This window comes from Ochotona curzoniae, unplaced genomic scaffold (assembly GCF_017591425.1).
Source record: "Ochotona curzoniae isolate NIBS_2020 unplaced genomic scaffold, NIBS_Ocur_1.0 contig_523, whole genome shotgun sequence".
NCBI classification, from domain to species: Eukaryota; Metazoa; Chordata; class Mammalia; order Lagomorpha; family Ochotonidae; genus Ochotona; species Ochotona curzoniae.
The window spans coordinates 7,544,463-7,569,522 of record NW_024466459.1 but is presented as its reverse complement, the minus strand read 5'-3'; the positions used below and the strand labels follow the sequence as shown (position 1 = coordinate 7,569,522).

The 25,060-nt window shown below is 53.7% G+C and overlaps 2 protein-coding genes across 3 annotated transcripts; one reads left to right on the top strand and one right to left on the bottom strand.

Annotated features, from left to right (window-relative positions):
- The first annotated feature begins 3,895 nt into the window (after window positions 1–3,895).
- Window positions 3,896–10,130, top strand: CPSF4L (cleavage and polyadenylation specific factor 4 like). The gene is made up of 5 exons (XM_040989406.1): window positions 3,896–3,998; window positions 4,251–4,301; window positions 5,852–6,004; window positions 8,828–8,923; window positions 10,033–10,130. The coding sequence occupies exons 1-5, from the start codon at window positions 3,896–3,898 to the stop codon at window positions 10,128–10,130; spliced, it is 501 nt and encodes a 166-aa protein (XP_040845340.1).
- A 4,353-nt stretch (window positions 10,131–14,483) lies between these two features.
- Window positions 14,484–23,750, bottom strand: CUNH17orf80 (chromosome unknown C17orf80 homolog). 2 transcript variants are annotated; one of them, XM_040989584.1, is made up of 4 exons: window positions 22,220–23,750; window positions 18,462–18,569; window positions 17,806–17,913; window positions 14,484–14,961 (listed from the first exon to the last, which is right to left on the bottom strand). In XM_040989584.1, exons 1-4 carry the CDS (start codon window positions 23,709–23,711, stop codon window positions 14,840–14,842), a joined length of 1,830 nt encoding a protein of 609 aa, XP_040845518.1. In that variant the 5' UTR covers window positions 23,712–23,750; the 3' UTR covers window positions 14,484–14,839. The 2 variants fall into 2 exon arrangements, with proteins under 2 accessions (XP_040845518.1, XP_040845519.1); XM_040989585.1 differs by lacking the exon at window positions 14,484–14,961 and adding an exon at window positions 16,666–16,829 and having other exon boundaries at window positions 22,220–23,749.
- Between the last annotated feature and the right edge of the window lie 1,310 nt (window positions 23,751–25,060).

Genomic DNA, 25,060 nt, shown 5'->3' with positions numbered 1-25,060 from the left:
TTACAAAGAGAAAAGAGGCAGAGCAAAAAGCACACAGAGACAGAGAGAGGGGAGATCTGTTTGCTGATTCACTCCTCAAATGTCCAGAATAGCTGGAGCTGGTCCAAAGCCAGGGGTTTCTTCCAGGCCTCCCATGTGGGTGCAGGGATCCAAGCATTTGTGTCTTCCCAAGCTGCTTTCCCAGGCACATCAGCAGGGAGCTGGATCAGAAGTGGAGCAGCCGGGATTTGAACTGGCATCCAAATAGGATGCTAGCACATGGGCAGAGCTTAACTTGCTGCGCCATGGCACCAGTTCCACACTTGCTGGTTTTAGACCATGGAGTGCTGGTCTACATTGGGAGCTGGGTGGTCATGCACCTGAGGGGACACGGCAGCCCTGGCTGGTGTCTCTAGGGCTCAGCCGACTCCCAGCTGCTCAGCGGCACCAGGGTGGGGGCTCCTGAGATTGAATCTCTGGTTGGGTTAGGGTGTTTGCTGCCTGGGGCCTGCCTCAGTGACAAATGCCATAAACGTGGTGGCCCAAAGCCACAGAAATGTGTTCTTGAACTCTTTGTTGACAAGAAGAACAAAACCAAGGTGTTGGCAACTTGGGTCCTCCTGGGGGTCTGTTCCAGGCCCCCAATTCCTCAGTCTATGTGTCTCCCCTGGGTCTGTGTGTCTCCAACCTCCCTCCTCTTCCTCTTAAGGACGCTTGCTATTGCGTCTCGGACTCTGGCTGACTCCAGGAGGAGCTTCTCTGCAGAGCCTTAACTGGAGGACACGTGCAGAGAGAGAGACCCTGTTGCCACGCACCCTCATGGGGCACCAGGTGTTAGGATTTTTTGGAAAGAGATAAGACTGCAAAATGAATTTTGAATAGGCAGGAAAAAAAAAAAACATTTATTTTATTTGGAAAGCAGAGGACAGGGACCTTCCATCTGCTGGTTCGCTGTCCAAGTGCCCACCGCAGCTGGGGCTGGAATCCAAAGTCAGGAGCTCCAGCTGGGTCTCCCCAGAGAGAGCAGGAACTCAAGGGTTCGAAGCGTCTTCTGCTGCCTGCCAGTGTCTGTCTTGGCAGGGGGCTGGGTGGGAAGCAGAGCACCTAGGACTGGAACCAACACCCCCATGTGGCATATGGGCATCCCAGCGGTTAACATAAACCAACATGTCAAATACCTACTCTGGTACTATCATTCCTATGCCAAAGTAACAAGGAGTTGCTGGAAGAGAGCTGGCCAGCACCCCCCTGCAGGCCAGGTCTACACAGGTGCGATGGGCAGCAGAGGGGGCAGGTGGGCTGGAATTTGATGGGAAGAAGAGAAAAGCTAGCTGGAGACTCTACTCACGGCCATCCATCTTTATATTTTAAGATGTATTTATTTATTTGAAAGGCAAGGTGATAGAGAGAAGGTGAGACAGAGACTGTCTATCATTGGTCCATGCCTCACATGGCCGCAACACATAGGCCTGGGCCAGGCAGAAACTGGGAGCCAGGAGCCTGGAACTCCAGCAGGGTCTCCGCTGTGGACGGCAGGAGCCCCGAGTACTTAGGCCAACTGCGTTTGCTTGTCTTAGGCTCATGAGCACAAAACTGGATTGGCAGTAGAACAGCCAGGACTCAAACTGTTGCTCATGTGGCACATGTGGTTGGCAGGTGGCTTGACTAGCTAGGCCACAACATGGCCCCATGACCATGCGACTGTCCTTCTCCAACAAGCCACATACTCGGGTCACCAGAGAACTGGAAAGCCCCTTGGGTAATATCCCTGAGCTCTCATTTGTTTTTATCTTTAAAAGTTTTCATTTTCTTTTTTTTTTTTTTTCAAGATTTATTTATTTTTTTATTGGAAAATCAGATATACAGAGAGGAGGAGAGACAGAGAGGAAGCTCTTCCATCTGATGATTCATTCCCCATGTGGCCGCAACGGCTGGAGCAGAGCCAATCTGAAGCCAGGAGCCTCTTCTGGGTCTCCCATGCAGGTGCAGGGTCCCAAGGCTTTGGGCCATCCTCCACTGCTTTCCCAGGTCATAAGCAGGGAGCTGGATGGAAAGCGGGGATGCTGGGATTAGAACCAGAGCCCATATGGGATCTTGGCGTGTGCAAGGCGAGGATTTCAGCCACTAAGCTAACATGCCGGGCCCTCTCATTTGTTTCTTAAAGCATTCCCTAGGCACCCCGCTCTGCAGCCCTCTTGATACTCTCTTCTCCTGCCTTGCCCGGAGAAGCCCCAGGCCCCACTTGGTTCAGCATCGCTGATACACACCACGCTTCCTTCCTTGACCTATCCTGCTGCACCAAACCCCTGACCGTCCCTTCCCCTGGCTGCATGTTGCCCGTTGCCTTCCTACCATCAGCCTACCTTCTGGAATGTTCTCCCTCATCATCCTCTGCCTTCCATCCCCCTCCTGTCCCAGGCTCCTCCCACTCCAATGTGATTCTCTGTTACCTGCTTATGGCCAGCACTTGAAGGGCCGTTCCCCACGATGGAGGACTCAGCTGAACTGGGTGCCCTGCGATCTGAACCGTGTGCCCCAGGGTTCTTGGAGCCTGTCTGCCCTTCAAGGCTGCTGCTGCTGCTGCAAGCCTTTGATGAGCCCGGCTGACAGATGACCTTGCTCTGGACCCTGTATCTTAGGAACCCTCATCTTCTGTAGCTCAGCCCTGGGGCTCCCAGTAGTCAAACTGAGTCCAGACGGAGGCCCGTCTGGAACCTGCTGGATTCCTCCCGGCCCCTGCCAGCCCCACCTCGGCTCCAGGTGTCTACCTCCCCGGCTATTTTCTTTTCTGATCTAGAGTTCAAAAGAACAACATACCTCTCGGAACACTGGAAACAAAAGCCAACAGGCTGGCTCACGTTGGCCCAGCCAGCCAGCCAGCTGTGGCCTGCAGGGCACTGCCCACATCTCCGTCCTCTATCCAGGTGCCCAGGGAGGAGGGCCTTGGGTTTGTGGTTCTCCAGCTATCAAAGGCCGAGATGTCACTGTGAGAACTGCAGGTGCTGTTGGCGACCAGGCCAGTTTGGGGCCAGGGCAGGGAGCAGGGAGGACAAGCCTGCTTTCCTTAGAGCCCTAACATATTCCTTTGAAAACATTCACCCCCTCACTTGTCCTCATGTCCTGGACCCTGCGGGCTGGGATGGTATAAGGATAATAAAACAACATTTGCATAGAAAGTTCCTTGACAAAGCACTTTCTCAGGGGCGGGGAGGTGCAAGGAGGCCACCCAGCCCTGGGCAACTTCCGCCAGCCAGCCAGCCAGCCAGCCAGCCAGCCAGCCAGGCTGGGAATTATGTGCTTGGTAAACAAAGCACCATTCATCCAACTGCTTCTCCTCTGGAGATCGTCAGCACTTCCTGGGGAAGAGCTCACTTGGGGCTGAGGCTCAGGCCCAGAGCAGAGGTCCACAGCTGAGAGCAGAGCTGGCAGAGGGGGAGCTGGTGGTGAGGGGACACTCCCTCTACACCCCATCACGGGGGTCCTAAGCCCTGGCAGAATCCCAGCAGCCAGCCCTCTGGGATCAGGTGGTGCAATCCTAGAGTTGCCTGTGGCTGCGTCTCAGGTGTGAGGTCTGAACCGGGTTTGGGAACGTTTGTTCAAGCAACCTGTGTGTGTTTGTAAAGCGTGGGTCTTTGCTAATCCCTCCCCCACCTCCCACTCCACTCTGGGGCTCTATACACAGTGTGGGGGTGCAGGGCCCTGGGGCAACTGCACCTGCATAGATGTGAGGAGTGAGGTAGCTGGCCCCACAACCCCTCTTTGGAGGAACAGAATGGAACAAATGGTATTGTTGAAGAGGCTGGGGGCAGGCAGCGCCAGACCCTGGCTCCTTAAGGGCCCCCAACGAGCTATATAGCGTGCACCTGCAGGACCCAGCCAGCACTTGCTAGGCAGCTGCTCCCACAAGAGCTGGAAGATGCAGGAAGCCATTGCTGGCTTGGAGCGATTCACCTTCGCCTTCGAGAAGGATGTGGAGCTACAGAGAGGCACGGGGCTTCAGCCCTTCGAGGGCATGGACAGTGAGTGGGGAGGCCCCGCTGCACCCCCTCTGCTCGGGCTTTCTCTTCCATTTCTTCTGGACTCATTTTTCCACACTGAGAAGTTAGAGGGAGGCCACCTGAGCTGCAGGCTTCAGAGTAGATGGATGCAGTATTGAGGTTGGGAGCTGCCCTGCCCTCCAAGGGCCCAGTCTTGGGGTCTCACAGTGTGAACTTGGCTTGGGGAAGCTGCCTTCTTCCCACTGCTTCCCTCTCTCCCCAATCTCCCTCCAGAATCGGGCTCAGCTGTATGCAACTTCTTCACAAAAGGACTCTGTGGGAAAGGTGAGTGAACAGCCCAGCTAGGCTGCACTGGGCAGGGCAGGGCAGGGCAGGACTCGGCCTGGTCTGGGCAGGCGAGGCAGGGATGAGGCCAAATCTCCATCTTATATGGTGGCAAAGGTCTCGGAGGAGCCCGCCACTCCCTAAGATTCCCCCAGCGTCAGCAGCATATGTGCCCCGGTGGCCATTCCCCTGCCTTCAGGCCTGGAGGGCATGCGTTCTCAGAAGTCTGCCAGCCCCGTATTCTGTCTGATTCTCCTTTCTCCCCAAATCAGCAGGAAACTGGCCTGTTGTCCCATGGCTGCACCTGCTCCTTAGGCCCTTTGGAATTTCTGGCCTTTGTCTCCAAAATGCTTCTCCCAGCATCCCGTGCCTCTCCCGTCCTGGCTTTGGCTCACGTGCCACCCTCTGCTGAGCCCCTGTCCCCAGACCCAGCCAACCTGGAAGAGGTCTGACTTAAATATGGGGGGGATGCGGGGGAGGCTCTCAATTTTTCTGCTGGCTTATAAACCACCTTGAGGCTCTTCCCAGAAAAAGATACAGTCGCAAAACCAAACCAAGCCTCATCTGCCATTGTAGGGGTTCCCAGCCACGCCCCCCCCATGGCCCCAAACCTGTCTGATCCTGATCCAGGGTCAGAAATCAGCGCGAGTTAGGGACCTGCACTGACATCCAGAGGCTTTGTCAAACCTGGAAGGTCTTGGAGCCTTGTCTGGGTGACAGTGGGGCAGGAAGGGCCCGTGAGTCCTCTCCAATCGCCTAGGATCTTGGGTGGCCAGCACCCTGCAGGCTCGGGCAAAGCTTGAAGTGATGTCTCCTTGGTCTACCTATCCAGCATCTAGAGCAGTGGTTCTTATGAACCCCTGTCATTGCTGTGGAAGGTAAAGCCAGGGGGTCCTTGGGGTGGGGTGCTGAGCGAATGCCTTCCCTGCGCCCCCCAGTCCATGGAAGAGTTGGCTGTTTGTGGGGCCTGGCTTGCTCAGAAACCTGGCAGTGGGAGAGTTCGTGCAGGTGAGGGCGGTGTGAACACAGTGGGAACAGCTGTATGCCAGGCCCCTGGCAAGCCTTAAGACACGGTTCCCGTGTTGCCCTGGTAGAGTTGCCTCGGGAGTCAGGAAGCTTAACATTTGTTTTTCGAATCTTATGATTTATCTATTTGGAGGATAGAGTTATATAGAGGGAGAGATACAGTCCTCAAATGCTCACGATGACAGCAGGTGGGCCTAAAACCATCCCCTCCAAACCCCACGTTGGACGAAGGAATCCAAGCACTTGAGCCATTTTCTGCTCTCTTCCCCGCATTAGCAGGGAGCTGGATCGGAAGTGGAGCAGCCCGGACTCCAACTGGGACTCATACAGGAAGGCAGGATGGTGGTGTCACGGCCAGCAACTTTATCTGCTGCTCCACACTGTGGGCCCCCAACATTTGTTCCTTCTAGATGTGAACTCAGTAGGCCCATCATGGGCACCTACTGTGTGCCAGGGGCAGGGCTGGGTGAGGGGGCATGGGCAGGTGGGCGGGGCCACTCCAGCAGGTGTGCTGACGTCCACAGGGAAGCTCTGCCCCTTCCGGCATGAACGGGGGGAGAAGACGGTGGTGTGCAAGCATTGGCTGCGGGGGCTGTGCAAGAAGGGTGACCACTGCAGGTTCCTGCACCACTACGACACCTCTAGGATGCCTGAGTGCTACTTTTACTCCAAGTTCGGTAATACTCTGCCAGGCTCAGCTTTCACCTGGGGAGAGGGTGGCAGAGACTGGAAGGAGGGAAAGGGGCTGGGCATGTCTCAGCGGAACCAACCTGGCCTTCTTCAAAAGAGTTGTGCCCCAGGAGACTCAGGCCCGCCCCCAAAGGACGGGCCTGGAGGGGGTTGTCTCCCTCTCCCAGGCTGGCCAAGGAAACCTCCAGACTGCTGGGAAGTGAGCCGGGAACCCCAGGGTGGGTCCTGGCCAGGGCAGCATCAGGCCTGCCTGTGAAGGAAGCACCTGCACTGTGGCCTTGCTATGGGTAACTCATACTTTAGAGGAGCCCTTTGCATGGCTTGTTGGAGAGGAGAGGTGAGCTATAAGCCCAAGCCCCAAAGCTGAGGTCCGCCCCGAGGCACCTGCAGTCAGGGTCGCACCTCCCTTCTGGCCTTGAGTCCTGCTTTCAAGGCGCACAGGGAAGTCATGGCTGCCGTCCACCACCTCAACTAGAGAATGGAGGATGGGAGGTGGGGGGTGGCGCGCGTGTGTGTGTGTGTGTGCGTGTGTGTGTGTGTTTCAGGGCCTGTCCTTCCCCATGGATTTCTCGGTGCTTCTCAGAGCTGGAAGGAGCCTTAAGGATTATGCAATCTAGTGGTTTCCAAAAGACTGTCCTGCAAAGAGAGCTGGGACCAGGTGCCAACTCCAGTACCCTTCTGTGTGGTTGTGAACTCAGCTATGATGTGTGACCTATGGTTATAACAAGTGAAAGTCAAAATCTTCCTCATTCCCATGGGTTGACATTCTTCTTTTTTTAATTGGCCAGTCAGACATACAGAGAGGAGGCAGAGAGACAAAGAGGAAGATCTTCTGTTTGTTGATTCAACTCCCTAAGCAGCTGCAATGGTCAGAGTTGCGCCAGTCCAAAGCCAGGAGCCCGGAGCCTCTTCTGAGTCTCCCACGCAGTGCAGGGACCTGAGGCTTTGGACAATCCTCAACTGCTTTCCCAGGCCACAAGCAGAGAGCTGGATGGGAAGCAGGGCTGCCAGGATTAGAACCGGTGTCCATATGGGATCCTGGTGCATGTAAGGCAAGGATTTTAGCTGCTAGACTATCACGCTGGGCCCGACATTCTTGAAGAAGGTGTTGTGGGGAGGTGTGGGAAGGGCAAAGGGCAGGTGGAAAGGGGAAAGGGCAGGTGGAAAGGGGAAAGAGAAGGTGGAAAGGGCTAGATGGTCTTTCTCTGCTCCTGGGAGAGTTGAGTTTAAGGTGTGTGGGCAGCTCCTGAAGGTGGGCTGGAAGCTGAGGCACTGCTGCCACCTGCTGGCCAGGAAGAGAGGCAGGCAGGGCCATGTGTCCAGGCTGGGGTGCCAGGGCCAGGGCATTGCAGAAGGTGCATTTAAATGTGTTTGGAAAATGGGACAAAAAAGTGTTAGGTTTCTTTAGGAGCGAGAGCATTTTTTAAATCCGTGTGTGGTTTTCTGTGAGTATTCTGAAGATCTTGTCGAATGTTGAGTGGCCCGTAGGGGGTGAGGCCCTTGGAGTCCTTGGAAGGCCAGGCCTGGGCCAGTACTCTTCCAAGAGCTGTATACTGGTGGTGAGCAGTATACCGTCCCTTGGCAGTGCTGGGACACCCAGAGGAATGGGGTGGGTGTCCCCTTCTGGGGAGGTAACAGGGACCAGTAGGAAGGGGATTTACAAGCTTGGGAACCAGGACCACCTTCTTCAGGTGCACTCGTGCTTTGTGGAGGCCTGGACGGATCAATTCAGAACGGTCTGCGGGCAGCCCGTACAGACGCCAGCAGGCTCCTTGCAGCTCTAACAAGCGCTGAGCCATCGGCGTTGAGGGAGGCGGAAGGGGAAGCAGGCACAGCCGTCCACTCGTTGGACAGCAGTAGGGCTGCAGGACTCTTCCTTGTGCACTCAGGGTTCTCCACGGCCCTGACGGCGATGCCCAGGTGTCCCCTGCTACAGGCCGCCACCTCTAGGAATATTGGTGCAAGCAAGACTGGCCTCTTCCATGGACAGACCGCAGCCTAGGCGTAGGAGAAACACACGCGCTGCTCGGGGCAGCTTCTTTACACCTTGGTGCTAATTTATTTTTGAAAAAGCTATTTGAAGGAGTTACAGTGATAGAACGTGCTTCCATCCACTGGTTTCCTCTCCAGGTGGCTGCAACAGCCATTGTTGGGCCAGACTGAAGCCAGGAGCTTCTTCCAGATTTCTCATGTGGGTGGAAGGTCCCCAGCACTCAGGTTCATCAGGTGCATTAGCGGGGAGCTGCATTGGAAGTGGAACAGCTAAGACTCGAACCGGTGCTTACATGGCACATTGTTGAAGACAGCACCTTTACCCACTATGCCACAATGCCAGTGCCAGAAAGCTGGCTAAGGAGCAGAGCAGCCGTGACTCAAGACGGCGCTCCCAACGGGTGCTGGTGTCTCAGATGGTACTGTAACCTGCTGCTCCCTCGGGGCCCGTGCGAAGCAGTGCCCCGCTTGTCCACCCCCTGGAATGGCTGCCCTGGGCCTGGGAGCAGCGTGGGTGCCACAGCACAGGTCAAAAGAACTGGCCCACAGCACATGGCAACTTCTGCCTTCAAACCCTTGGTCTTTTGGCAGCGTCTCATTGCTTTGGGTCTCTGCCACTTGGCCCCACTCTCCTTAGATTGTAGGAAGGCTTAGCAATATAGTTGCTGTTCTCACACAAGCCCCTAAACTGCTAAGGATCGAAAGAAAGACCAATGGCTTTGGGTAGGAGAGAAGAGTGGGGGGGTCCAGTTAAGGAGGTGGAAGTGATGCTAAGACATGCCTGCTTCGATGCCAAGCACGCTGCTGGGCCATTGCAGGTGACTGCAGCAAGAAGGACTGTACCTTCCTGCACGTGAAGCCAGCTTCCAAGTCCTGGGACTGCCCTTGGTATGACCAAGGCTTCTGCAAGGACGGTGAGGCCTTGACACATGGGGGCTTGGGTGGTCGGCACAGAGCGGCTGTCTGTGGGGGTGGGGCTGATGCCCTGGGCAGTGTAGAGCCACACAGAAGGCCTTTCTGGGACTCTCTCTCCAGGAGGGGGAATCGTGGGCATGGTGGTTTCTGGGGGTCAGATCCTACCTTCAGCAGTGATAGGCTGCATGGCCGTGAGCAGTGACTGGACCACAGGAAATCCTCAGTAGGGAGGTGCCCAGTTCATCTGCATTCTCTTCTCCACTTGGCCCACCTGGGTGCGGCATGGGATGGGGAGGGTCCCAGAGTTACTGCAGTGTGTCCTGTCTGGCCAAAATGTCAGCGGGAGGCTCCTGGCCTGGGTCCCTGTGCCTTGAGCGCCAGAACTCTGCTTTCCCTGTGTTTTAGGCTGCGTTGTGCGTACCGAGGCCTTAGCTCTGCTGGTTTGGGGTAGGAGTGTGAGGCGGGACCATCGAGGGCCAGCTTCTCCGTGGCTGCCTGTTCTAGAGCTAACGAGTGAAAGGCAGCACATTTTGTTTCACGAAGGGGCAGGTCCTCTGGGACACCAGGTGTGTTGGCCATATCTTGAACCTCCTCGTCTCAGAACCTGCAGCTGGGGCCACCCCAGACACCCTCTGAGGGGTGTCTGCACACCGCCTCCCTAGGTCTCCTGGCTTGCAGTGGGGGCCTTCAGCAGGAAGATTAAATCACCACTTTGCGTTTCCCAGTCAGCTTCCTTTTTTGCTCAAATCTATGTGCTCCCTCTCCCCCAGATTTGTTTTGGAAGCCAGTGTTGAAGAAAGGGAAGAGCTTAGAGATCTTTCATCCTGCGACTCATTCCCTACAAGGCCAGAACAGCAGGGCTGGGCCAGGTCAAAGCCACGGGCTTCCTCCGGGTCTTCCGTGCAGGTGGTAGGAGCCCGAGGACTTGGAGCATCGTCCACTGCTGTCTCCAGCCCACCAGCAGAGAGGAGGATTGGAGATGGGGCAGCTGGGACTTGAAGCAGCGTACTTATGGGATGCAGGCATCATAGGCAATGGCTTTACCCACCACGCCACAGCACAGGCCCCTCAAATCCACTGTTTTGACAGTTTTCTCTTTGCCCTGCAGGCCCCCTGTGTAAATACCGCCATGTGCGCAAAACGATGTGTCTCCGCTATTTCTTTGGCTTCTGCCCTGAGGGGCCCAGGTGCCAGTTTGCCCAGTAAGTGTGACCCCTCCATGTCTGGCTGCCCCCACCCCCGAGTGCCGGCCCAGCCTTCTAGGTGTGTAGAGCTGTCCCTTCACTGGCAAGCTAGAGAATGCGGCCTCTGGCAAGTGAAGGCCCGCAGCATTTGCCCTGTGTCCTTGCCCTGACCCCTGGATGTCACAGTGCCATTGGCTGCTCAAACTCCAGCCGGACCCATTCCCGTACTCACGCTGGGGTGGGCACAGACAATGGCCACCCTCACACACTGCTGTAGGGACTGGTCACAGCCACTCCCCCCGACGCTCTGCAGCGCTGCCTCACTCCCTGATGGGTCCTGAAATAGGAACTAGGCAGCAGGGCATGTTAGTGGGCAGCAGGGATGGTTCGAGTCTGCCTGTAATTCTCTCTCTGCATTTCTTTAGTCCCAAGATCAATCTTACATTCAACCCAACTTACAGGAAGGTGAGTGCATGCAGGCAGGGGGCCCATGTGCCTCCCTCCCCTTTTTCCATGTCTCCCCAACCCAGCTCTGACAGTCCCAAGCACCAGTACCCTCTTCCAGCACCTGCTGAGCCCCCACCCTATGGGAAGCACACACCCTCCCACCTTCACCATCTCTCTGCTATGGGTAGGACTTCTTCCTAAACTCGGCTTTTCCATAGGTACATAACAGGTGCAGTTGTTGTTCCAGGACCCAGCTCAGGACTTGACTCAGGGCTGGCCCAGGTTCTGACACGTGCCAAGTGCTGATGAGCGAGCCCGCATCCAAGGGTGTGCAAGCAGCGACTCGCAGGCCAGACTGAGCTGCTACCTGCATTCCTATAACAGGGGAGCCAAGTGTGGTTTTAAATAGAGCTTGGGGGAAGAAATAAAAATATTTTGTGATATGTGCACATGAGTAGCTCCATGCTTTGCCGAGTTTGACTGGGGCCACCTGCAGGTGTTGGCGGGAGGGCCTCGTGGGAGGGGCTCGGGCCGTGAGCGGAGCCCTCCTGCAGTGTCAGTGAACTCTCATCCTTCCAAGCCCAAGTTAGTTACCATGGGGGCTTGGCTCGCTTGGCCCATGCTCTTTCTCTGCCTCCTTTGTCATACTCCTGTTTGCAAACACACCCTTGTCCTTAAAAAAAAAAATTAAGATTCATTTTATTTGAAAGGCAGAATTGTACAGAGAGAAGGAGAGACAGAGATCTTCCACCCATTGATTCACTCCAAACAGTCTCAGTGGTCAGAGCTGAGCTGCTCCACAGCCAGGAGCTTCTTCTGGATCTCCCATGTGGGTGCAGGAACCCAAGCACTTGAGCTGTCCTCTGCTGCTTTCCCAGGTCATAAGCAGGAAAGTGGAGCAGCCAGGATATGAACCGGCGCCCATGTGGGACCCCAGTGCTGCAGGCCTGCCAAGCCACAGGGCTGGCCTGTACCCTGGAGAGGAACATGGCCCTTACCCAAAGCTGAGCTGTAGCGGGTACCAGTTCTGGGGTTTGTGGCCTCAGGAGCTGTGAGCTAAGGGCACCTCTTTGCTTTGTAAATGGCACTGTCCTGGTGCTGTTTTGTTGACCGTGCGGACTGCCACAGGGATGCTGATGCGCTGTTCACGGTGGCAGTTCTTGGGCCCAAGATGGCACAGCTGGGTAATGTTCACTGTTTGACCTTACACTGATGTCTGCTGACTCCTGGTCATGATGACTGCATGTAGCGGTGGCATTTAAGTGTGACGCAGGCCGGGCAGGAGTGCCAGCAGTGGGGACACAGACTGGTCTCGTGGCCATCCCAGAGACCAGGAGGGAAGTGGCACTGGAGGAAGGCAGCCCATGCTGACTCTCACTGGAAAGTGGGCTGCCATCTGCCGTGACTCTGGGAGCTTCCCATGTTACTGCTGAGGCATACCATGAGCAATTAAAGCTGCACATAAGCTGCTTCCAGCCTGAGCGTGTGGCCAACATCCACCCACCCTACGGGGGTGGAGGCTGGGTGCCCGCCTGCTGGGGCTCTGGGCGACTGCCCCAGGACACAGCGCCCCCTGCTGCTCCTGCTGCAGGAGTTCCCCAGCTTCCTTCCTGGCAGTCACCATGTATATGTAAATCTTTAGGAAAGGAGAGGGACAGAATTTGACCAAGGAGAAGGTAACATCTAGGTGTTCTTTTTCTTTTGTAAATTTCTTTGTTACCTTTTGGTTTATCAGGATGAAAAAAAAAATCACACCTTCATGAGATAGCTTCTTGTGGGTCCCTGGGTTTGATTGAAAAAAAAAATTATTTTTATTGGAAAGTCAGACATACAGAGATGAGAGAGAGAGAGGAAGATCTTCCATCTGTTGATCCACTCCCCAGGCAGCTGTAACGGCCAAAGCAGAGCCCAGCTGAAGCCAGGAGCCTCTTCCGGGGCTCCCATGTGGGTGCACTCCTGAGGGCGGTTCCGGCTGCCCGTGGCCCCTCTCCTATTCCTGCCGCCTCCACGACTGCAGGAAACTGCCTATGGCAGACAGCATTCTTACACAGGCCAGCTGCTGCCATGGATGGCTTAGGTTTAAGAAATATTTGTGTCCTATGTAGGGGATTCTGGGGCAGTGGATCACCCAATAGTGGCTTGTTGGGGTTGGGGGAGAGCAGCTAGTGACACGGGACATTCTATGTTAAGCCAGGCAAGTCACTGCTGAAGTCGAACACTAAAGCAATTCAGTGCCCCCTAAAAGGCAGGCAAGCTAAGTAGAACTTTCTGGAAGAACAGAGAAGAGCAACAAGGTGGCATGGGAGGTAGGCCCAGCCCCACACCTCTGGTGGGTAAGGGCAGATGCCTGGCTTTGAGGAGTTGGAAGGTCAAGGGTGCAGAGGAATGCCTGCTGGGAAGTCACGGTTAGGAGTCTGAATGCCCCTTCAAGCTGCGTGGCTGCTGTGTGACAAAGCACTTGCCTATGTGGGCCAATTGCTTAACCTCCTCGAGCCTGTTTCCCCCTTCTAGAAGATGAGCAAGACAAGGTCTGTGTCAGGGGGCCGCCGGAAGGACAAAGAGAAAGTGCAAGCTGACAGCAGTGCATGGGTTTAAAGAGAAGCAAGGAACCCAGTGTGGCAACCTGCAGTCCAGCTGCCAGCTAGGGCCAGCTGGGTGCAGCAGCCGTGGAGGGCTGAGGCTACATGGGCCTGTAAGACCTGTGACCCTGGGTAAGCCCCTTTGCCCCCAACCATTTCCTCTCCTGAACAACCGGCCAAGGGAGTCTGTGTAGAATACAAGAAGGGTTCAGTGGGGGGATTATTCTAGAAGCAGCCTGGTAGGCCCTGGGAAGCAGCTTAGAAGAGCCTGCTTCCAGGGGCTGTTTCTGGAAGATTCTCTCCCGACAGAGCGTGTTCCCACCTTCCAACCCCAAACAACAGGGGAGCGCGAGTGTCCCTGTGGAAGAACACAGTTTGCAAAGTCAGCAGAAAAGGCACCCATGCTGCTGTAAGAAATGCTTGCTGGTTCTTCAAAAGGCGGCAAGACTGGATTACACTTATGAACCATGCCTCCTCCTCCCGCAGCATTGCAGCTCGCAGGGCTTTCTGCTGAAGGCTGAAGACTCCTCTTTACTCTCAGGTGGGCTCATGTGAACAAGCCTGCTGCTGAGGTTCTGCAGCGGGGCGTGGCCAGGCTCGGGGGGCGCTGGATGCCTCTGGACCAGCAGCTTGGTCAGAGGCAGACTGCGTTTGAGACATCAGGCTTCTGCCTCGGGGAAGGCTGTGGAGTCTGGACTGCCACACTCCAAGACCCCATGGGGCTCTGTGCAGGGCAGGAAGCCACGTGGGAGCTGGTCTGGGCAAAGAAGGGGGCATTCAGGCAGGAAGCAAGCACTGATAGTGTAAGCAAAGACCCTGCTTGATGTCCTCGCCCCACAACTCACCCCAAGGTCCCAAGGGGGTGATATTAGGTGAAGGGACACCAGAGTGTCTGCCCAGAGGGCAGGTCGTCCTGAAGACACAGCGCCTAAGTGGCAGACAGAGGCCTCAGCAGTCTGTGTGTGTTCTTGGGGGAGAACTCGGCACCAAGCAAGCCCGTGAATGTCGGCTGGGTTTAGGCAGATGAAAGTGAGTCTCCCCCATGGTTAAGCTTAGTGTTTGGATGGAGTCTAACGGCAGGTGAGGTTGCAGAACAATGGCCGTTCAGGAAGTCCCTCCTGGATTGGACCCTGCTGGGATTTAGACAGAGGACGTCACAGCTCGAGTGGGTGCAGCCATCCCCGTTTACAATCCAGAAAAAAGGGTAACTTGCCCCCCCACTTCCCCGCGGCACACCCACTTGTTTCACAGGTGAAGTTTTGGATGAGGTAAATGATGAGCTTGGACTAGCATTCTTCTAAAAAGTATTTTTATTATGGAGAGTGGTGGTGGTAGTAATAGGAGGGTTCTGCATAAAGTATAAAAACAGCTTGATGATGATTCAAATAATAATTGAGAGAGCGCTCCCATGTGCTGGTTCACTCCCCAGTGGCCGGTGCTGGGCTAGCCTGTAGCTGGGCACCTGATCCAGTTCTCCAGGGTTAGGGTTACGGTACCTGAACCCTAGCTTCTCCTTCCCACGGTCTGAATCAGCAGGAATTAGCCCTGCCACTTGGAGGCAGGCCTGGGAACTGAATCCAGGCCCTCGAATACGTGGCGCAGGCATCAACCACCAGGCTAGACGGCCCCCGCCCCACTTCTAAGACACTGCGGATTACTTACGGAAGCCTTCACCAGGGCGGATGGTGTGGAGCAGGACGCTTATTTAAGAGACAAAATGCAGAAGGCTGTTGTGCCTGGAGGATCCTGGGAAGGATTTCTTCTCTTCCCTCCTTTGTGGTAAGGGCTTCCGCAGCAGGCAGAGACCTCTAGTCTTCCGGATGCAGCCTGAATTGCCAGGTCACACGCATGGTTAGGCCTGCCCAAGTATTGGGGTATCAGCAGACACATGCATCGCAGGGCTAGCTGACAGCCAAGCTGCCGACTGGAGCCATGAAGTACATTCCTCGATCATGCTGTGCTGGCTTAGGTCTAAGTCTAGCAAAAGAATGAGCTGGTTGTCAACATCCCAAGAACTCTACGAAGCTACTCTGAACATTATGAAGAATAAAAGGTCTACGGTTCTTTTCCCAACTCTGATGGCAGCAGAGAAGGAAGACGTTCCCTCCATTGCTCCGAGGACTTTGGCCAACAGCTCCAGCATGTGCAGACGGCCAAGGGCTATTTCAAACTCTCCTGCATCATTTTATCTGATAATTCATTCCTACTAGTTTAATGACTCAGAGCTTTACTGTTGTCTGCCCTGTCTATTCAATTCCTGGTACTCACATTGAGCAGCCCCTGCCTGCCACTCCCCCACCTCAGCTCGCCTCTGGCGGAAGCCGAGCCAGGTGTCCCTTCTGGACCGCTGAACCACAGTGCGTGTCACAGCACCCTTTCCTTCAGAGGCTGATGCTTAGCATTCTGACTTTGACAAGTGATACTAATTACTGTTCTTGATGACAAAGCTGAGGGGCAGTGGGCTACCCTGGTGTGTCCCCACCGTGCCAAGTGTGCTGGGTAGTTCAGGGGGCAGCACAGGCACTAAGAGACCAGACACAAGAAGGGCTTCTCCCGTGCAAACGTCTCCTACTAACGCGGTGCTGATCCTGGGTCTGTGTTTTCTGACAGGCGGAGGGCTTGTCTTTCCAGGGCAGGGGGCCTGGAGGGGCAGCACGGGCTTCCTGCTGCAGTTGCTCAGCTCTGCCAATGTGCTGCGACACAGCCACGTGGCTGCGGACAACAGCTGACTGAGTAAGCAGGGCTGGGTGCCAACAAGATCTGGGAAAATAGGTGTGGGCTGTGGCGCGCAGATGCCAGCAGAGGGGGACCAGGGGACCGAGAGAACATTGCTGTGTGGTCAAGCCGGTGCTGGCCATGAGGAAGAGCCCTCCGGGGAGGCATGGGGTCTCTAGGTGGGTCTTCAAGGGCGTTTACAGGGGACACCCTTTGCAGAGGAGGCTGGCTGGCTGGGTGGGTGTGGGGAGCGTGGCCAGTGAAGTTCTTAATCATTCCTGCATTATGCTGAAATAGTAATTCTTTCTCTCAACTCTGATCTTTTGCTGCTCCTCATGGAAAGTTCCACTGTGCTTGAGGCACTTGTGGACAGCTTTTCCTCAAGCACAGGCTCTGTGGTAGGATGCAGTCCTTCCCATTAGAGAGCAGAATGCAAGCTTTGGGTAAACAGCGCATGAGTGCGTGCGAGCTGGCCCTTGGAAAGCCATCTGCTTTTCTGTAGTTTGGGGGGAGCCTGGACGTAGGAGGGACTCATCTCACATTTTGGCACAAGGACACTATCAGCAAAGCTGGCAGATTTTGAAAAGGTCATGGGAAAATGGAATTAAAATTGGCTTTATTTTGGTGCCAAAAATATTTGAAATCTCTATATAGTTTTTTATAATATGCATTTTTCATGCATGATGAAAAACATTTTTGCACCAAAAATACATCCATACTTTTAATTTTTATCCCCTCCTGAATACGAGCCAAAGCAGCATCTGGACAGAATCAGATCTGTCCGTCTTCATAAAAAATGTACTTCCTTCATAACTGTTGGAGATGGCAGTAATTTTATTCTCTTCACTTCCTCTCCTGTCCCAACACAATGTGAACCTGTCAGACCTGTGCTGCAGCCGTGGGCGCCGCGCTTGCCTTGGAGCTCCCAAGCTTCCCCGAGTGCTGTCCGGGTCAACATTACTTACGCCAGCGCTGCAGCTCTTTGGATAAACAGAGAGATGTGTAAGGATCCCCCGCCTCTCCTGACGGGCTCTGTCTGTCGCACACGCTCACTTGGCGCTGCGTGCTTTATGAACTGGTAGACAGTCATGAGGACAATGAGTGACCCTCACCTGACTTTCTCCCCTTAGACACGTGCTGCCAATACCAGGTTATCAACCACACGGCCCCTTTCGGGCTGGTGAAACCGAGGCAGGCTGCGTGCTTTGCCGGCCCTGGTTCTGAGCCTCATCCCTGGGGGGGATGTTGGGGTCCCCCTCCCAACAAAGTGTGGGGCAGCAAGTAGGGCTGTCTTGCAGCCCCACTCCTGCTGTCACCCCCCCCCCTCCTACTTGGCAGATACTGATGAGCAAAACCTGCCAATTATAGCCAAACCCCAACTCATTATTAAGATTTTACATAAAATAGTGTGGCCTTGTTTTGTCCATGGTTACCTTGTTCTTTTATACTGAAAGTATCTGAATTTAATCTTCTTTTTTTTAAAATTTTTTTGAAGCTTATTTTTCTAATTGGTGAAAAGTACTGAATTTGGGGGGGATATTCTTCTATAACATCTTTTTTCGTTAAAGACACATTTTAATATGAACGCCTCTGTTAATGAACTGTTACTTTGAAAGAGGGCACTTTCCCTCTGGCTGAGTTTGGCACCAGTTCCAACTCCTAGAGAGTGCTTGATTTTCAGGTGCAGGAAGGTTAAGGTGGATGGCAGTCCCAGACACTGAGGGATGGTCTGTTCTGTTCCCTCTCCCTCCAGGGCTGACGGGGCACCAAAGACGACACCTGCCCTTACAGACCGCCAGGTGGCCCGTGACAACATCAGATATGACAGTAGCAATCCTATACATTCAAGTCTTACAAAGGCCATTATAAACAAGATTTCAAATATGTACACCCCGCACCCGTGCAGCTCCACGCCACAGCTCATTCACAAAACTAAAACAACAGGGAATGGCTTACTCAGATGCCTGACACTCCAGCGACAGCAAAGGATGAAGTACCCTGTGAAGAGCATCGTGACGCCGCCAACGCCGCGCTGCCTCATGCTGCTGTTGTACCTGATCCAGCCTGTGCGAAGGGAAACGCGCCCCGCTGTCACAGGGGCCTGGAGGCAGGACCATCATCCCGCACGAGCTAGTCCAGCCAGCTCGGCTGGCGAGGATACTGGAATTGTAATTCACAGAATTTACAAACAGATGCGTACTTTATGCATTCGATCAGGGTAAATCCCAAAGACCTGACCAGAGCAAAATTATACTGCTCTCGGCTAGCTTCAAACGTGGGTAGGAGAGGATGCAGTCGGTGAACTTGAGGTTGAATCGCCCTGGCTTCCAGGGAGGCAAGTCATTATGGGAAAGTGGGAACTGGGGACAGACAGGTGGCAGAGAGAGGTGGGAGCGGGTGGTCGAGATGAAAACTGCTAGCTCACCAGCAGCTCCTGTTAGGTTTGGTGCCTTATGTCAGAGTCCAAAAGGAAAAGACGAACACAAAGCTAGGAAGATGGCCAACACCCCCCGCCCCCTTTCCTCTTCCTGGCTATAAAGCCTAAAGTCTACAGCAGCTCTCCAGGTGCCCGGGACCAGCAACAGACCCCACAGCAACAGCTCCGCTCTCACCTTTCTGTGCAGCTTCCAAGAGCCTCTTCAGCGACAAGCCGGAGGCTGGGAGTCGGCTTGGGGGCTCCACACTCCTTAGAGCAGTCGAACTTCTTTCCAACCAAGGAACTACGGTTCCAAACAGAAGCCACTGTGATTGCTCACCTCAGTTCCCCCACGTTCAGTGCCCATGTCCCCAAGCCTGGCCCTCAGGAACGGTCTAGTCTGAACAGGTGCGTTAATGGTCTTGGCCTTGCCTTTTGGCAAAGTGTTCAAAGTCAGAATCCACAACAGGTGGAAAAAGTTTTTTTTTCCCAAAGATTCAGCACCCCGCTCCCCAGCTCTACTTATTTTGATTACAATGTGCCCAGGTGACCCAGCTGCACATCCTTACCCAAAGGGCCTACTGTAGCTGCCACCTGCTACAGTAACCACCTATACCACAGGTCAAGCGTTTCTTGAAATGTCTGGGACTAGAAATAGCCCACATTTCGGATTCTAGAACATCGGAATATTTATAATGACGCTATCTCGGGGCTGGAACCCAACAGTAAATACAAAGCTAATTTCTGTCCTAGGTGCACCTTCTACATGTAGCCTGAAAACAATTTTATGAAGTATTTCTGCTGTGCCAGCGTTTGCCTGTGACTTGCTATGTGAGGGTGGGTGTGGAATTTTCTGCTAGTGTCACACTGCAGTGTGTGGCATTTGGGTGTAGTTGTTTTGAGAATATCTTGTTTAACAAACTATCAGCCAACAGATTTCATTTTATCGGTACCAAGAATACAGTAGTGAGTGACAGTAACCCCACGTACCGGACTTAAAGGTAGAATACAACTTTTCCCTCAACTCCAGGTCCCTCCCACATGGTCATCAGAAAAATAATTCCTTTTTATTGCTTTCAGGTTGTAACTAATGCTGGGATTAGTTTGGTAATCTTGTAAATCAGAGTAAGGTATGGCCCATCATAAGCTTCTGTTTCTAGTTTTTAAAGATTTATTTGAAAATCAGTTAGATTTTTGATTTGCTGATTCACTCCCCAAGAAAGCCACAAAGGCCACTGCCGGGCTAGGAAGCCAGGAGCTTCATCTGGGCCTCATGGAGGAAGGGTCCTTTCTTTTAAGATTTATTTTTTATTGGAAAGGCACATATACAGAGTAGAAGGAAAGAGAAAGATTTTCTATCTGCTGGCTCACTCCCCAAGTGGCCACCACAGCCAGAGCTGAGCTGATCTGAAGCCAGGAGCCAGGAGCCTACTCTGGGTCTCCCACGTGGGTGCAGAGTCATAAGGCTTTGGGCAGTTTTCTATTGATTTTCCTAGGCTACAAACAGGGAGCTGGATGGGAAGTGCAGCAGCTGGGACATAAACTGGTGCCCGTATGTGATCCCAGCGGCTACAAGGTGAGGACTTAGCCACTTGAGTCGTTATGCTGGGCCCATGGGATAGGTTCCAAATACTTTGGCTATTTTTTGCTGCTCATCCCAGACATTAGCAGGGAACTGGACTGGAAATATGGCAGCGGGAAATGCACTGGTACTCGTATGGAAGGCCAGCGTTAAGTCACAATGCTGGCTCTTCTATTTCTGGTATGAAATGGAAAACTATTGAAGTTCAACCTAGGATTTCTCTTCAGGCTGCGATGTTGCTCCCGAGGGTGGAGAGGCAAGGATCTCCTTCCAAGGCCAGGTCCCTCAGTGGGCCAAGCTCAGCTGGGATTAGTCTTGTCACTGGTCCTCAAGGAGCCCTGCACTCTGACCAGACAGCGCCTCCCTCCAAGGGCCATGCGTCAAAATCGACTTTCGCGGAATCTTGACAGAAAACAACACTTTGTGTATTCCCTTGCTCAGGCGAGCCCTTTGACAGGCACGGCCAGCGGGCTAAGAGCTATAGGGTTAACTGAGTGAGGTGGGAGGCTTCCATGTTACGTAGGTTTTATCCAGATAACCCTTGTGTCAGCCTGGGGACAATATATTCCCTTTCAGACATAAGGAAATTGAGTTTCAGAGAGAAAAAAATATGAAGGTACTTAAAGAATTCTTGCAAAAATGGAATTCAAAGAATAGTTTATTTTGGTGTCAGAATCAAGGGCAGGCATTGTGGTTAGACTATTGCCTGGATGCCCACATGCCATGTTGGACACACGGATGGAATCAGTTCCTGCCAAAGGCCTGGGAGGAAGCAGTTGAGCTGGGAGCCAGGGTTGGAGCTCCTGGCTCCTTGGCCCAGTCTCGGCTGTTGCAGGCATTTGGGAAATGAACCAGCAGATGGGAATTCTCCCTCCCTCCCTTCTCCATGTCCTGTTGCCTTTCAAATAAATAAACTTCAAAAAAAGACAACCATTAGCAATTTTTTGGAAACCCAAAACATCAGCTATCAGCTATACTGAGTTGTGATGGGTCTCCTGTGAAAGTACATCTCACAGGCCCAGCGCGATAGCCAAGTGGCTAAATCCTCACCTTGCATCTGCTGGGATCCCATACGGATGCTGGTTTGTGTCCTGGCTGCTCTATTTCCCTTCCAGCTCCCTGCTTGTGGACTGGGAAAGCATCAGAGGATAGCCAAAGCCTTGGGACCCTCACCTACTTGGGAGACCCAGAGGATGCTCCTGGCTCCTGATAAACAGAAAATCTTTGTATCTCCTTCTCTCTCTAAGTCTAACTTTCCCATAAACATAAATAAATCTTTAAAAAAAAAAATTCATCTCAAAGCATCACTGATCTTGAACCAAGAGATGGAGACGCTCCTTGATGACCCTAGAAAACTGGGTTCAGCTCTACGGCATAGCTAGTAGAGCCTCCATCTGCAGTGCTGCTGTCCCAGGTAAGCAGCGGTCAAGTCTTGGCTCCTCACATCTAAGCCATCTCCCTGCTAACGGTCTGAGAAAGCAGCAGGGCATGGCCAAAGCCCCCGGGCTGGGCTCCTGGCCCCAGAGCAGCCCAGCTCCAGTTGTTTTGATCATTTGGGGAGTGAATACGTGGGTGGGAGATTTCTCTCCTCTAACTCTTGTCTCTCAAATTAAAATCAATAAATCTTTAAAAAAAAAAAAGGGGGGGGGGAGAAAGAGGGTTCCTGTAAGAAAAATGAAGACATTTTACGCACTGTGACTAGAGGTGGTTCAACAACTAAATGCAAGGCTCAGTAGAAAAAAGCAAGAATATCAGAACTGTGGTGATGCCCTGGCACTCACGTGAGTTGGACACATTCCTGCAAGCCTCGTTAGCTATTGGTCAGGGGCTCCAGGGAGCATCTGAGGAGTCCGATTTCTAATTTTTGCTCCATCTTCTACCCCTGATACTTAACTAGCTCATTCCCTAAGCCTTCACTTGCACCCATCTGCCTTGATCTTTCATCCACCTTGCTTCCCATAGATAGGACCTGCTCATGCCTTCTTTGCTACTGTGAATTCTGATACTATATTTGACCATAAACCTCCAACTGATTTTCTGTACAACTTGGCCCTGATTAAACTCAGAACACATGGCTCGTTCCAGAGAGGTGACTTTGGAAGTCATTTTGTTTTTTCTTGGTCTGTTCACCTTGAACGCCCACCTGGTCTCGATTGGTCATGTCTCCCCCCAAACATCCTACCACCACCTGTGTCACCAGCCTGCCTTAGCTCAACATTCAGCAGCTGCTAGACAGAAAGAATGATAAACTATTACTGCTGACTCCTGGAGCCACAGCAACCTCTTCAGAACCGGAAGCCTGCACCGCACTGTCCAGGTGTATCTAAGCAAAGCAGTGAGGTAGGCTTGTACTCTGAGAGCTCCTTTTGTACCTGGTGAGTGGCCGGCCCCCTGGGGGCTCGGGAGCTGAGGCTTCTGGATCAACGCACCCCAATACAGAGGCTTCTCTGGCAAGACCCTCAGTCCAAGGTAGGCAGGGTAGAGTTCTGGAAACCACTCCAGCCCCACAGAGCCGGAAAGTGTCTTTCTCGCCCCAGTGTCCACACGACTGAAGAAGGGGCTGTTACGAACATGATGCTGGGCTGGCTCTAAGAACTGCTGGCACGCAGTGCGTTGGCCAGATGTGGGGTCCAGAGAGGTGTGTTCCATGCTCTCCACTGATGCTCTTACATCCGGGACTTGATGACGAGCTTCTTCCGCTTTCTCTTCTTGAAGCAGTTTGATGGCCACAGATGTGAGGTTGTGATTACTTGCCTGGAGGACAGAGAGAAACTCATTGTAGGCTCTCTCCCTGGGTGTGAATACATGTGAGCGTAGGCCTTCGTCTCGAGATGTCTTCTCTGTGGCAGAATCAGCAGTCTGGAAACCTCTGGAACCTAGGCTAGCGGAAGTTGGCTCTGGAATTTCTCTGGCTGGAACGCTTTTCTCGGCATTTCCTTTGCTCCCACCTGCCTCTCCTTCAAGGTGAAGTCCTTTTCCTTCATGCCGTTTCCCGTGGGCTGGCCCCAACGGGTTAACTGTAACGCCTGAAACGAGGGACTCTGTGTCCTTGTGCCCAGCCTCGGTGTCTCTAACACCAGCAGAGACTCCCGAGGGGCCAGCCCTTCCCAGGGCATCTCTTGCGTTGCCTGACACGGATATTTTTGGTCCCTCAGCCCCATCACTGAGATTCCTTGGTGAGCTGTGATAATCACCAGGGGGCACATCTAATAGTGTGGCCAGAAGCCCCTGTCTTTGGGGGTCAGCTGTGTCCAGTTTTAGGTCACTAGAAGCAGTATGCACATCGTGAGGTGGGGCTGAGGGGTACATCCCCCCTTGAGTTGACAGTGAAGGCTCCAGGGAGCCGATCACGAGAGAGGCTGCAGTTCCGGGATGACTGCAGCTACTGTTGTCTGATGGACATACGTTTCTGCTAAGTTCCTTTTCAGCAGAGGTGCTCTCGGGGGCATAAAGCCGAGAGTTTGTTTCTCCGTGGCGACTCGTCTCGGGTTCGGTATTTAGCATTTTGGCTGAGAGCTGGACTTGATTCTTGCTGTCTTTGTCTGGCGTGTTGGTACTACCAGCTCCTTCTGAGCCAACAGCTAGTATAGGAGAGGTCTCACTCGTCTGGACTGGCTTGTCCCTTAGTAACTTTGTACTTTTTTTCTCCCTCTCTGATTGTCCCCTTTGAGCTTTCATTCTATCTCGGATAGGCTCTTTCACTTTTGTGCCACGTGCAAGTTCGGCCGGCTTCAACTGCTGGCCTTTCTGGTCACGAGGTGAGGCCAGGCCCCTCAACTTACAATAGGGCAAGTGGGATTTCAGTCGTTTAAACGGCTTCTTACAATAAGGGCACACCTCCATTTTGGGCTGGCTGTCACCCATCTTCTTCCTGCAAAGGGCCTGTATGAAATGAAGAATATGAAAGCATATCGTTTGTCTATGTCAGTATTTCCTTTCTGTTATTTGGAACAAGTTAAAACAAATTTAATACGCATGCTTGGTATTTTACATTTCTAAAAGTCTTTCTTTTTTTAAAGATTTATTTATTTTGTTACAAAGAGGAAGAGAGACAGAGAGGAAGAGAGACAGAGAGGAAGATCTTCCATCTGATGATTCACTCCCCAAGTGACCGCAACGGCCGGTGCTGTGCCGATCCCAAGCCGGGAACCAGGAACCTATTCCAGGTCTCCCACGCGGGTACAGGGCTTTGGACCATACTCAACTGCTTTCCCAGGCCACAGGCAGGAAGCTAAATGGCCCAAAGCCTTGGGACCCTGCACCTACGTGGGAGACCCTGAAGAAGCTCCTGGTTTCTGGCTTCAGAACAGCTTAGCTCCAGCTGTTGCAGCTACTTGGAGAGTGAGCCAGCGGATGGAAGATCTTTATATACTGTGCACCCTAGCCCTGGGCTTGGCCTGTGATGTTTGTTATGGCAATTCTTTTTGTAGATGTAAATGTACAAATGTAACGCATCACACGACACCGCAGTGCACCGCAGCGCGATCAGAGTGGTCACCTGGTACCACACCGCGCTGCAACATCCCACCACGCCGCACCACACAACACACCAGACCACACTGCACCACGATCAGAGCGGTCACCTGGCAGCACACACACCACACCACACCGAGTCAAGGAACCGAAACCGGGAGAAACTGGATTTTCTGCAGCCATTGCCCCGAGGGGGGCGGCAGGGGTTTTTCTTCCAGGCTTACCGGCCTGGCGGAGGCTCCCAGAGGAGAAGCTCTCCTCGCCCTCGGCTGGTGGCCGCCTCCTCCTCCTCCTCCTCCCGCTTCCCGGGGAGCCGCCCCGAGGACCGGCGGACGACCCCGCTCCCGATCCGCTCCTCCCGGCGCCTCAGCAGTTTCCCCCCAACACACCTAGAACGCGGAAACAGCCCCCAGGCTGAGGAGCGGCCGGAGCTTCCGTCCAGCACCGCCGGACCGCCCGGGGTCCCCACCGGCACCGCTCGGAGCCCCCCGCAGGCACTGCCCGGCCGCCCGGAGCCCCCCACCAGCACCGCCCGGAGCCCCCCAGCTCTCCGTCCTCGGGGCCCCTCTCGAGCGCCTGCCCAACTCCCGACACAGGACCCAGGGCAGGCCGTCCACGCCGCTGCCTGAAGAAATCGCCCTGAGTTTTCGAAAACTATCCCCTAACAGAGAGCTAAACCGAGCCCTTGGACCCCGCGATAACGACCTGATTTCATGTATTATAAACCTGCCTACTTTTTT

Excerpts from the sequence above, each read along its gene's own strand:
- CPSF4L (XM_040989406.1), top strand. The coding sequence starts at position 3,896 with ATGCAGGAAGCCATTGCTGGCTTGGAGCGATTCACCTTCGCCTTCGAG. Across the intron at positions 4,302-5,851 it reads AAAAGGACTCTGTGGGAAAG|GGAAGCTCTGCCCCTTCCGG; the intron begins GTGAGTGAACAG and ends TGACGTCCACAG. Across the intron at positions 8,924-10,032 it reads CCAAGGCTTCTGCAAGGACG|GCCCCCTGTGTAAATACCGC; the intron begins GTGAGGCCTTGA and ends TTTGCCCTGCAG.
- CUNH17orf80 (XM_040989584.1), bottom strand. The coding sequence starts at position 23,711 with ATGGGTGACAGCCAGCCCAAAATGGAGGTGTGCCCTTATTGTAAGAAG. Across the intron at positions 17,914-18,461 it reads CTTGGAAGCTGCACAGAAAG|GCTGGATCAGGTACAACAGC; the intron begins GTGAGAGCGGAG and ends CCCTTCGCACAG. Across the intron at positions 14,962-17,805 it reads CTGGAGTGTCAGGCATCTGA|GCTGCATCCGGAAGACTAGA; the intron begins GTAAGCCATTCC and ends CTGGCAATTCAG.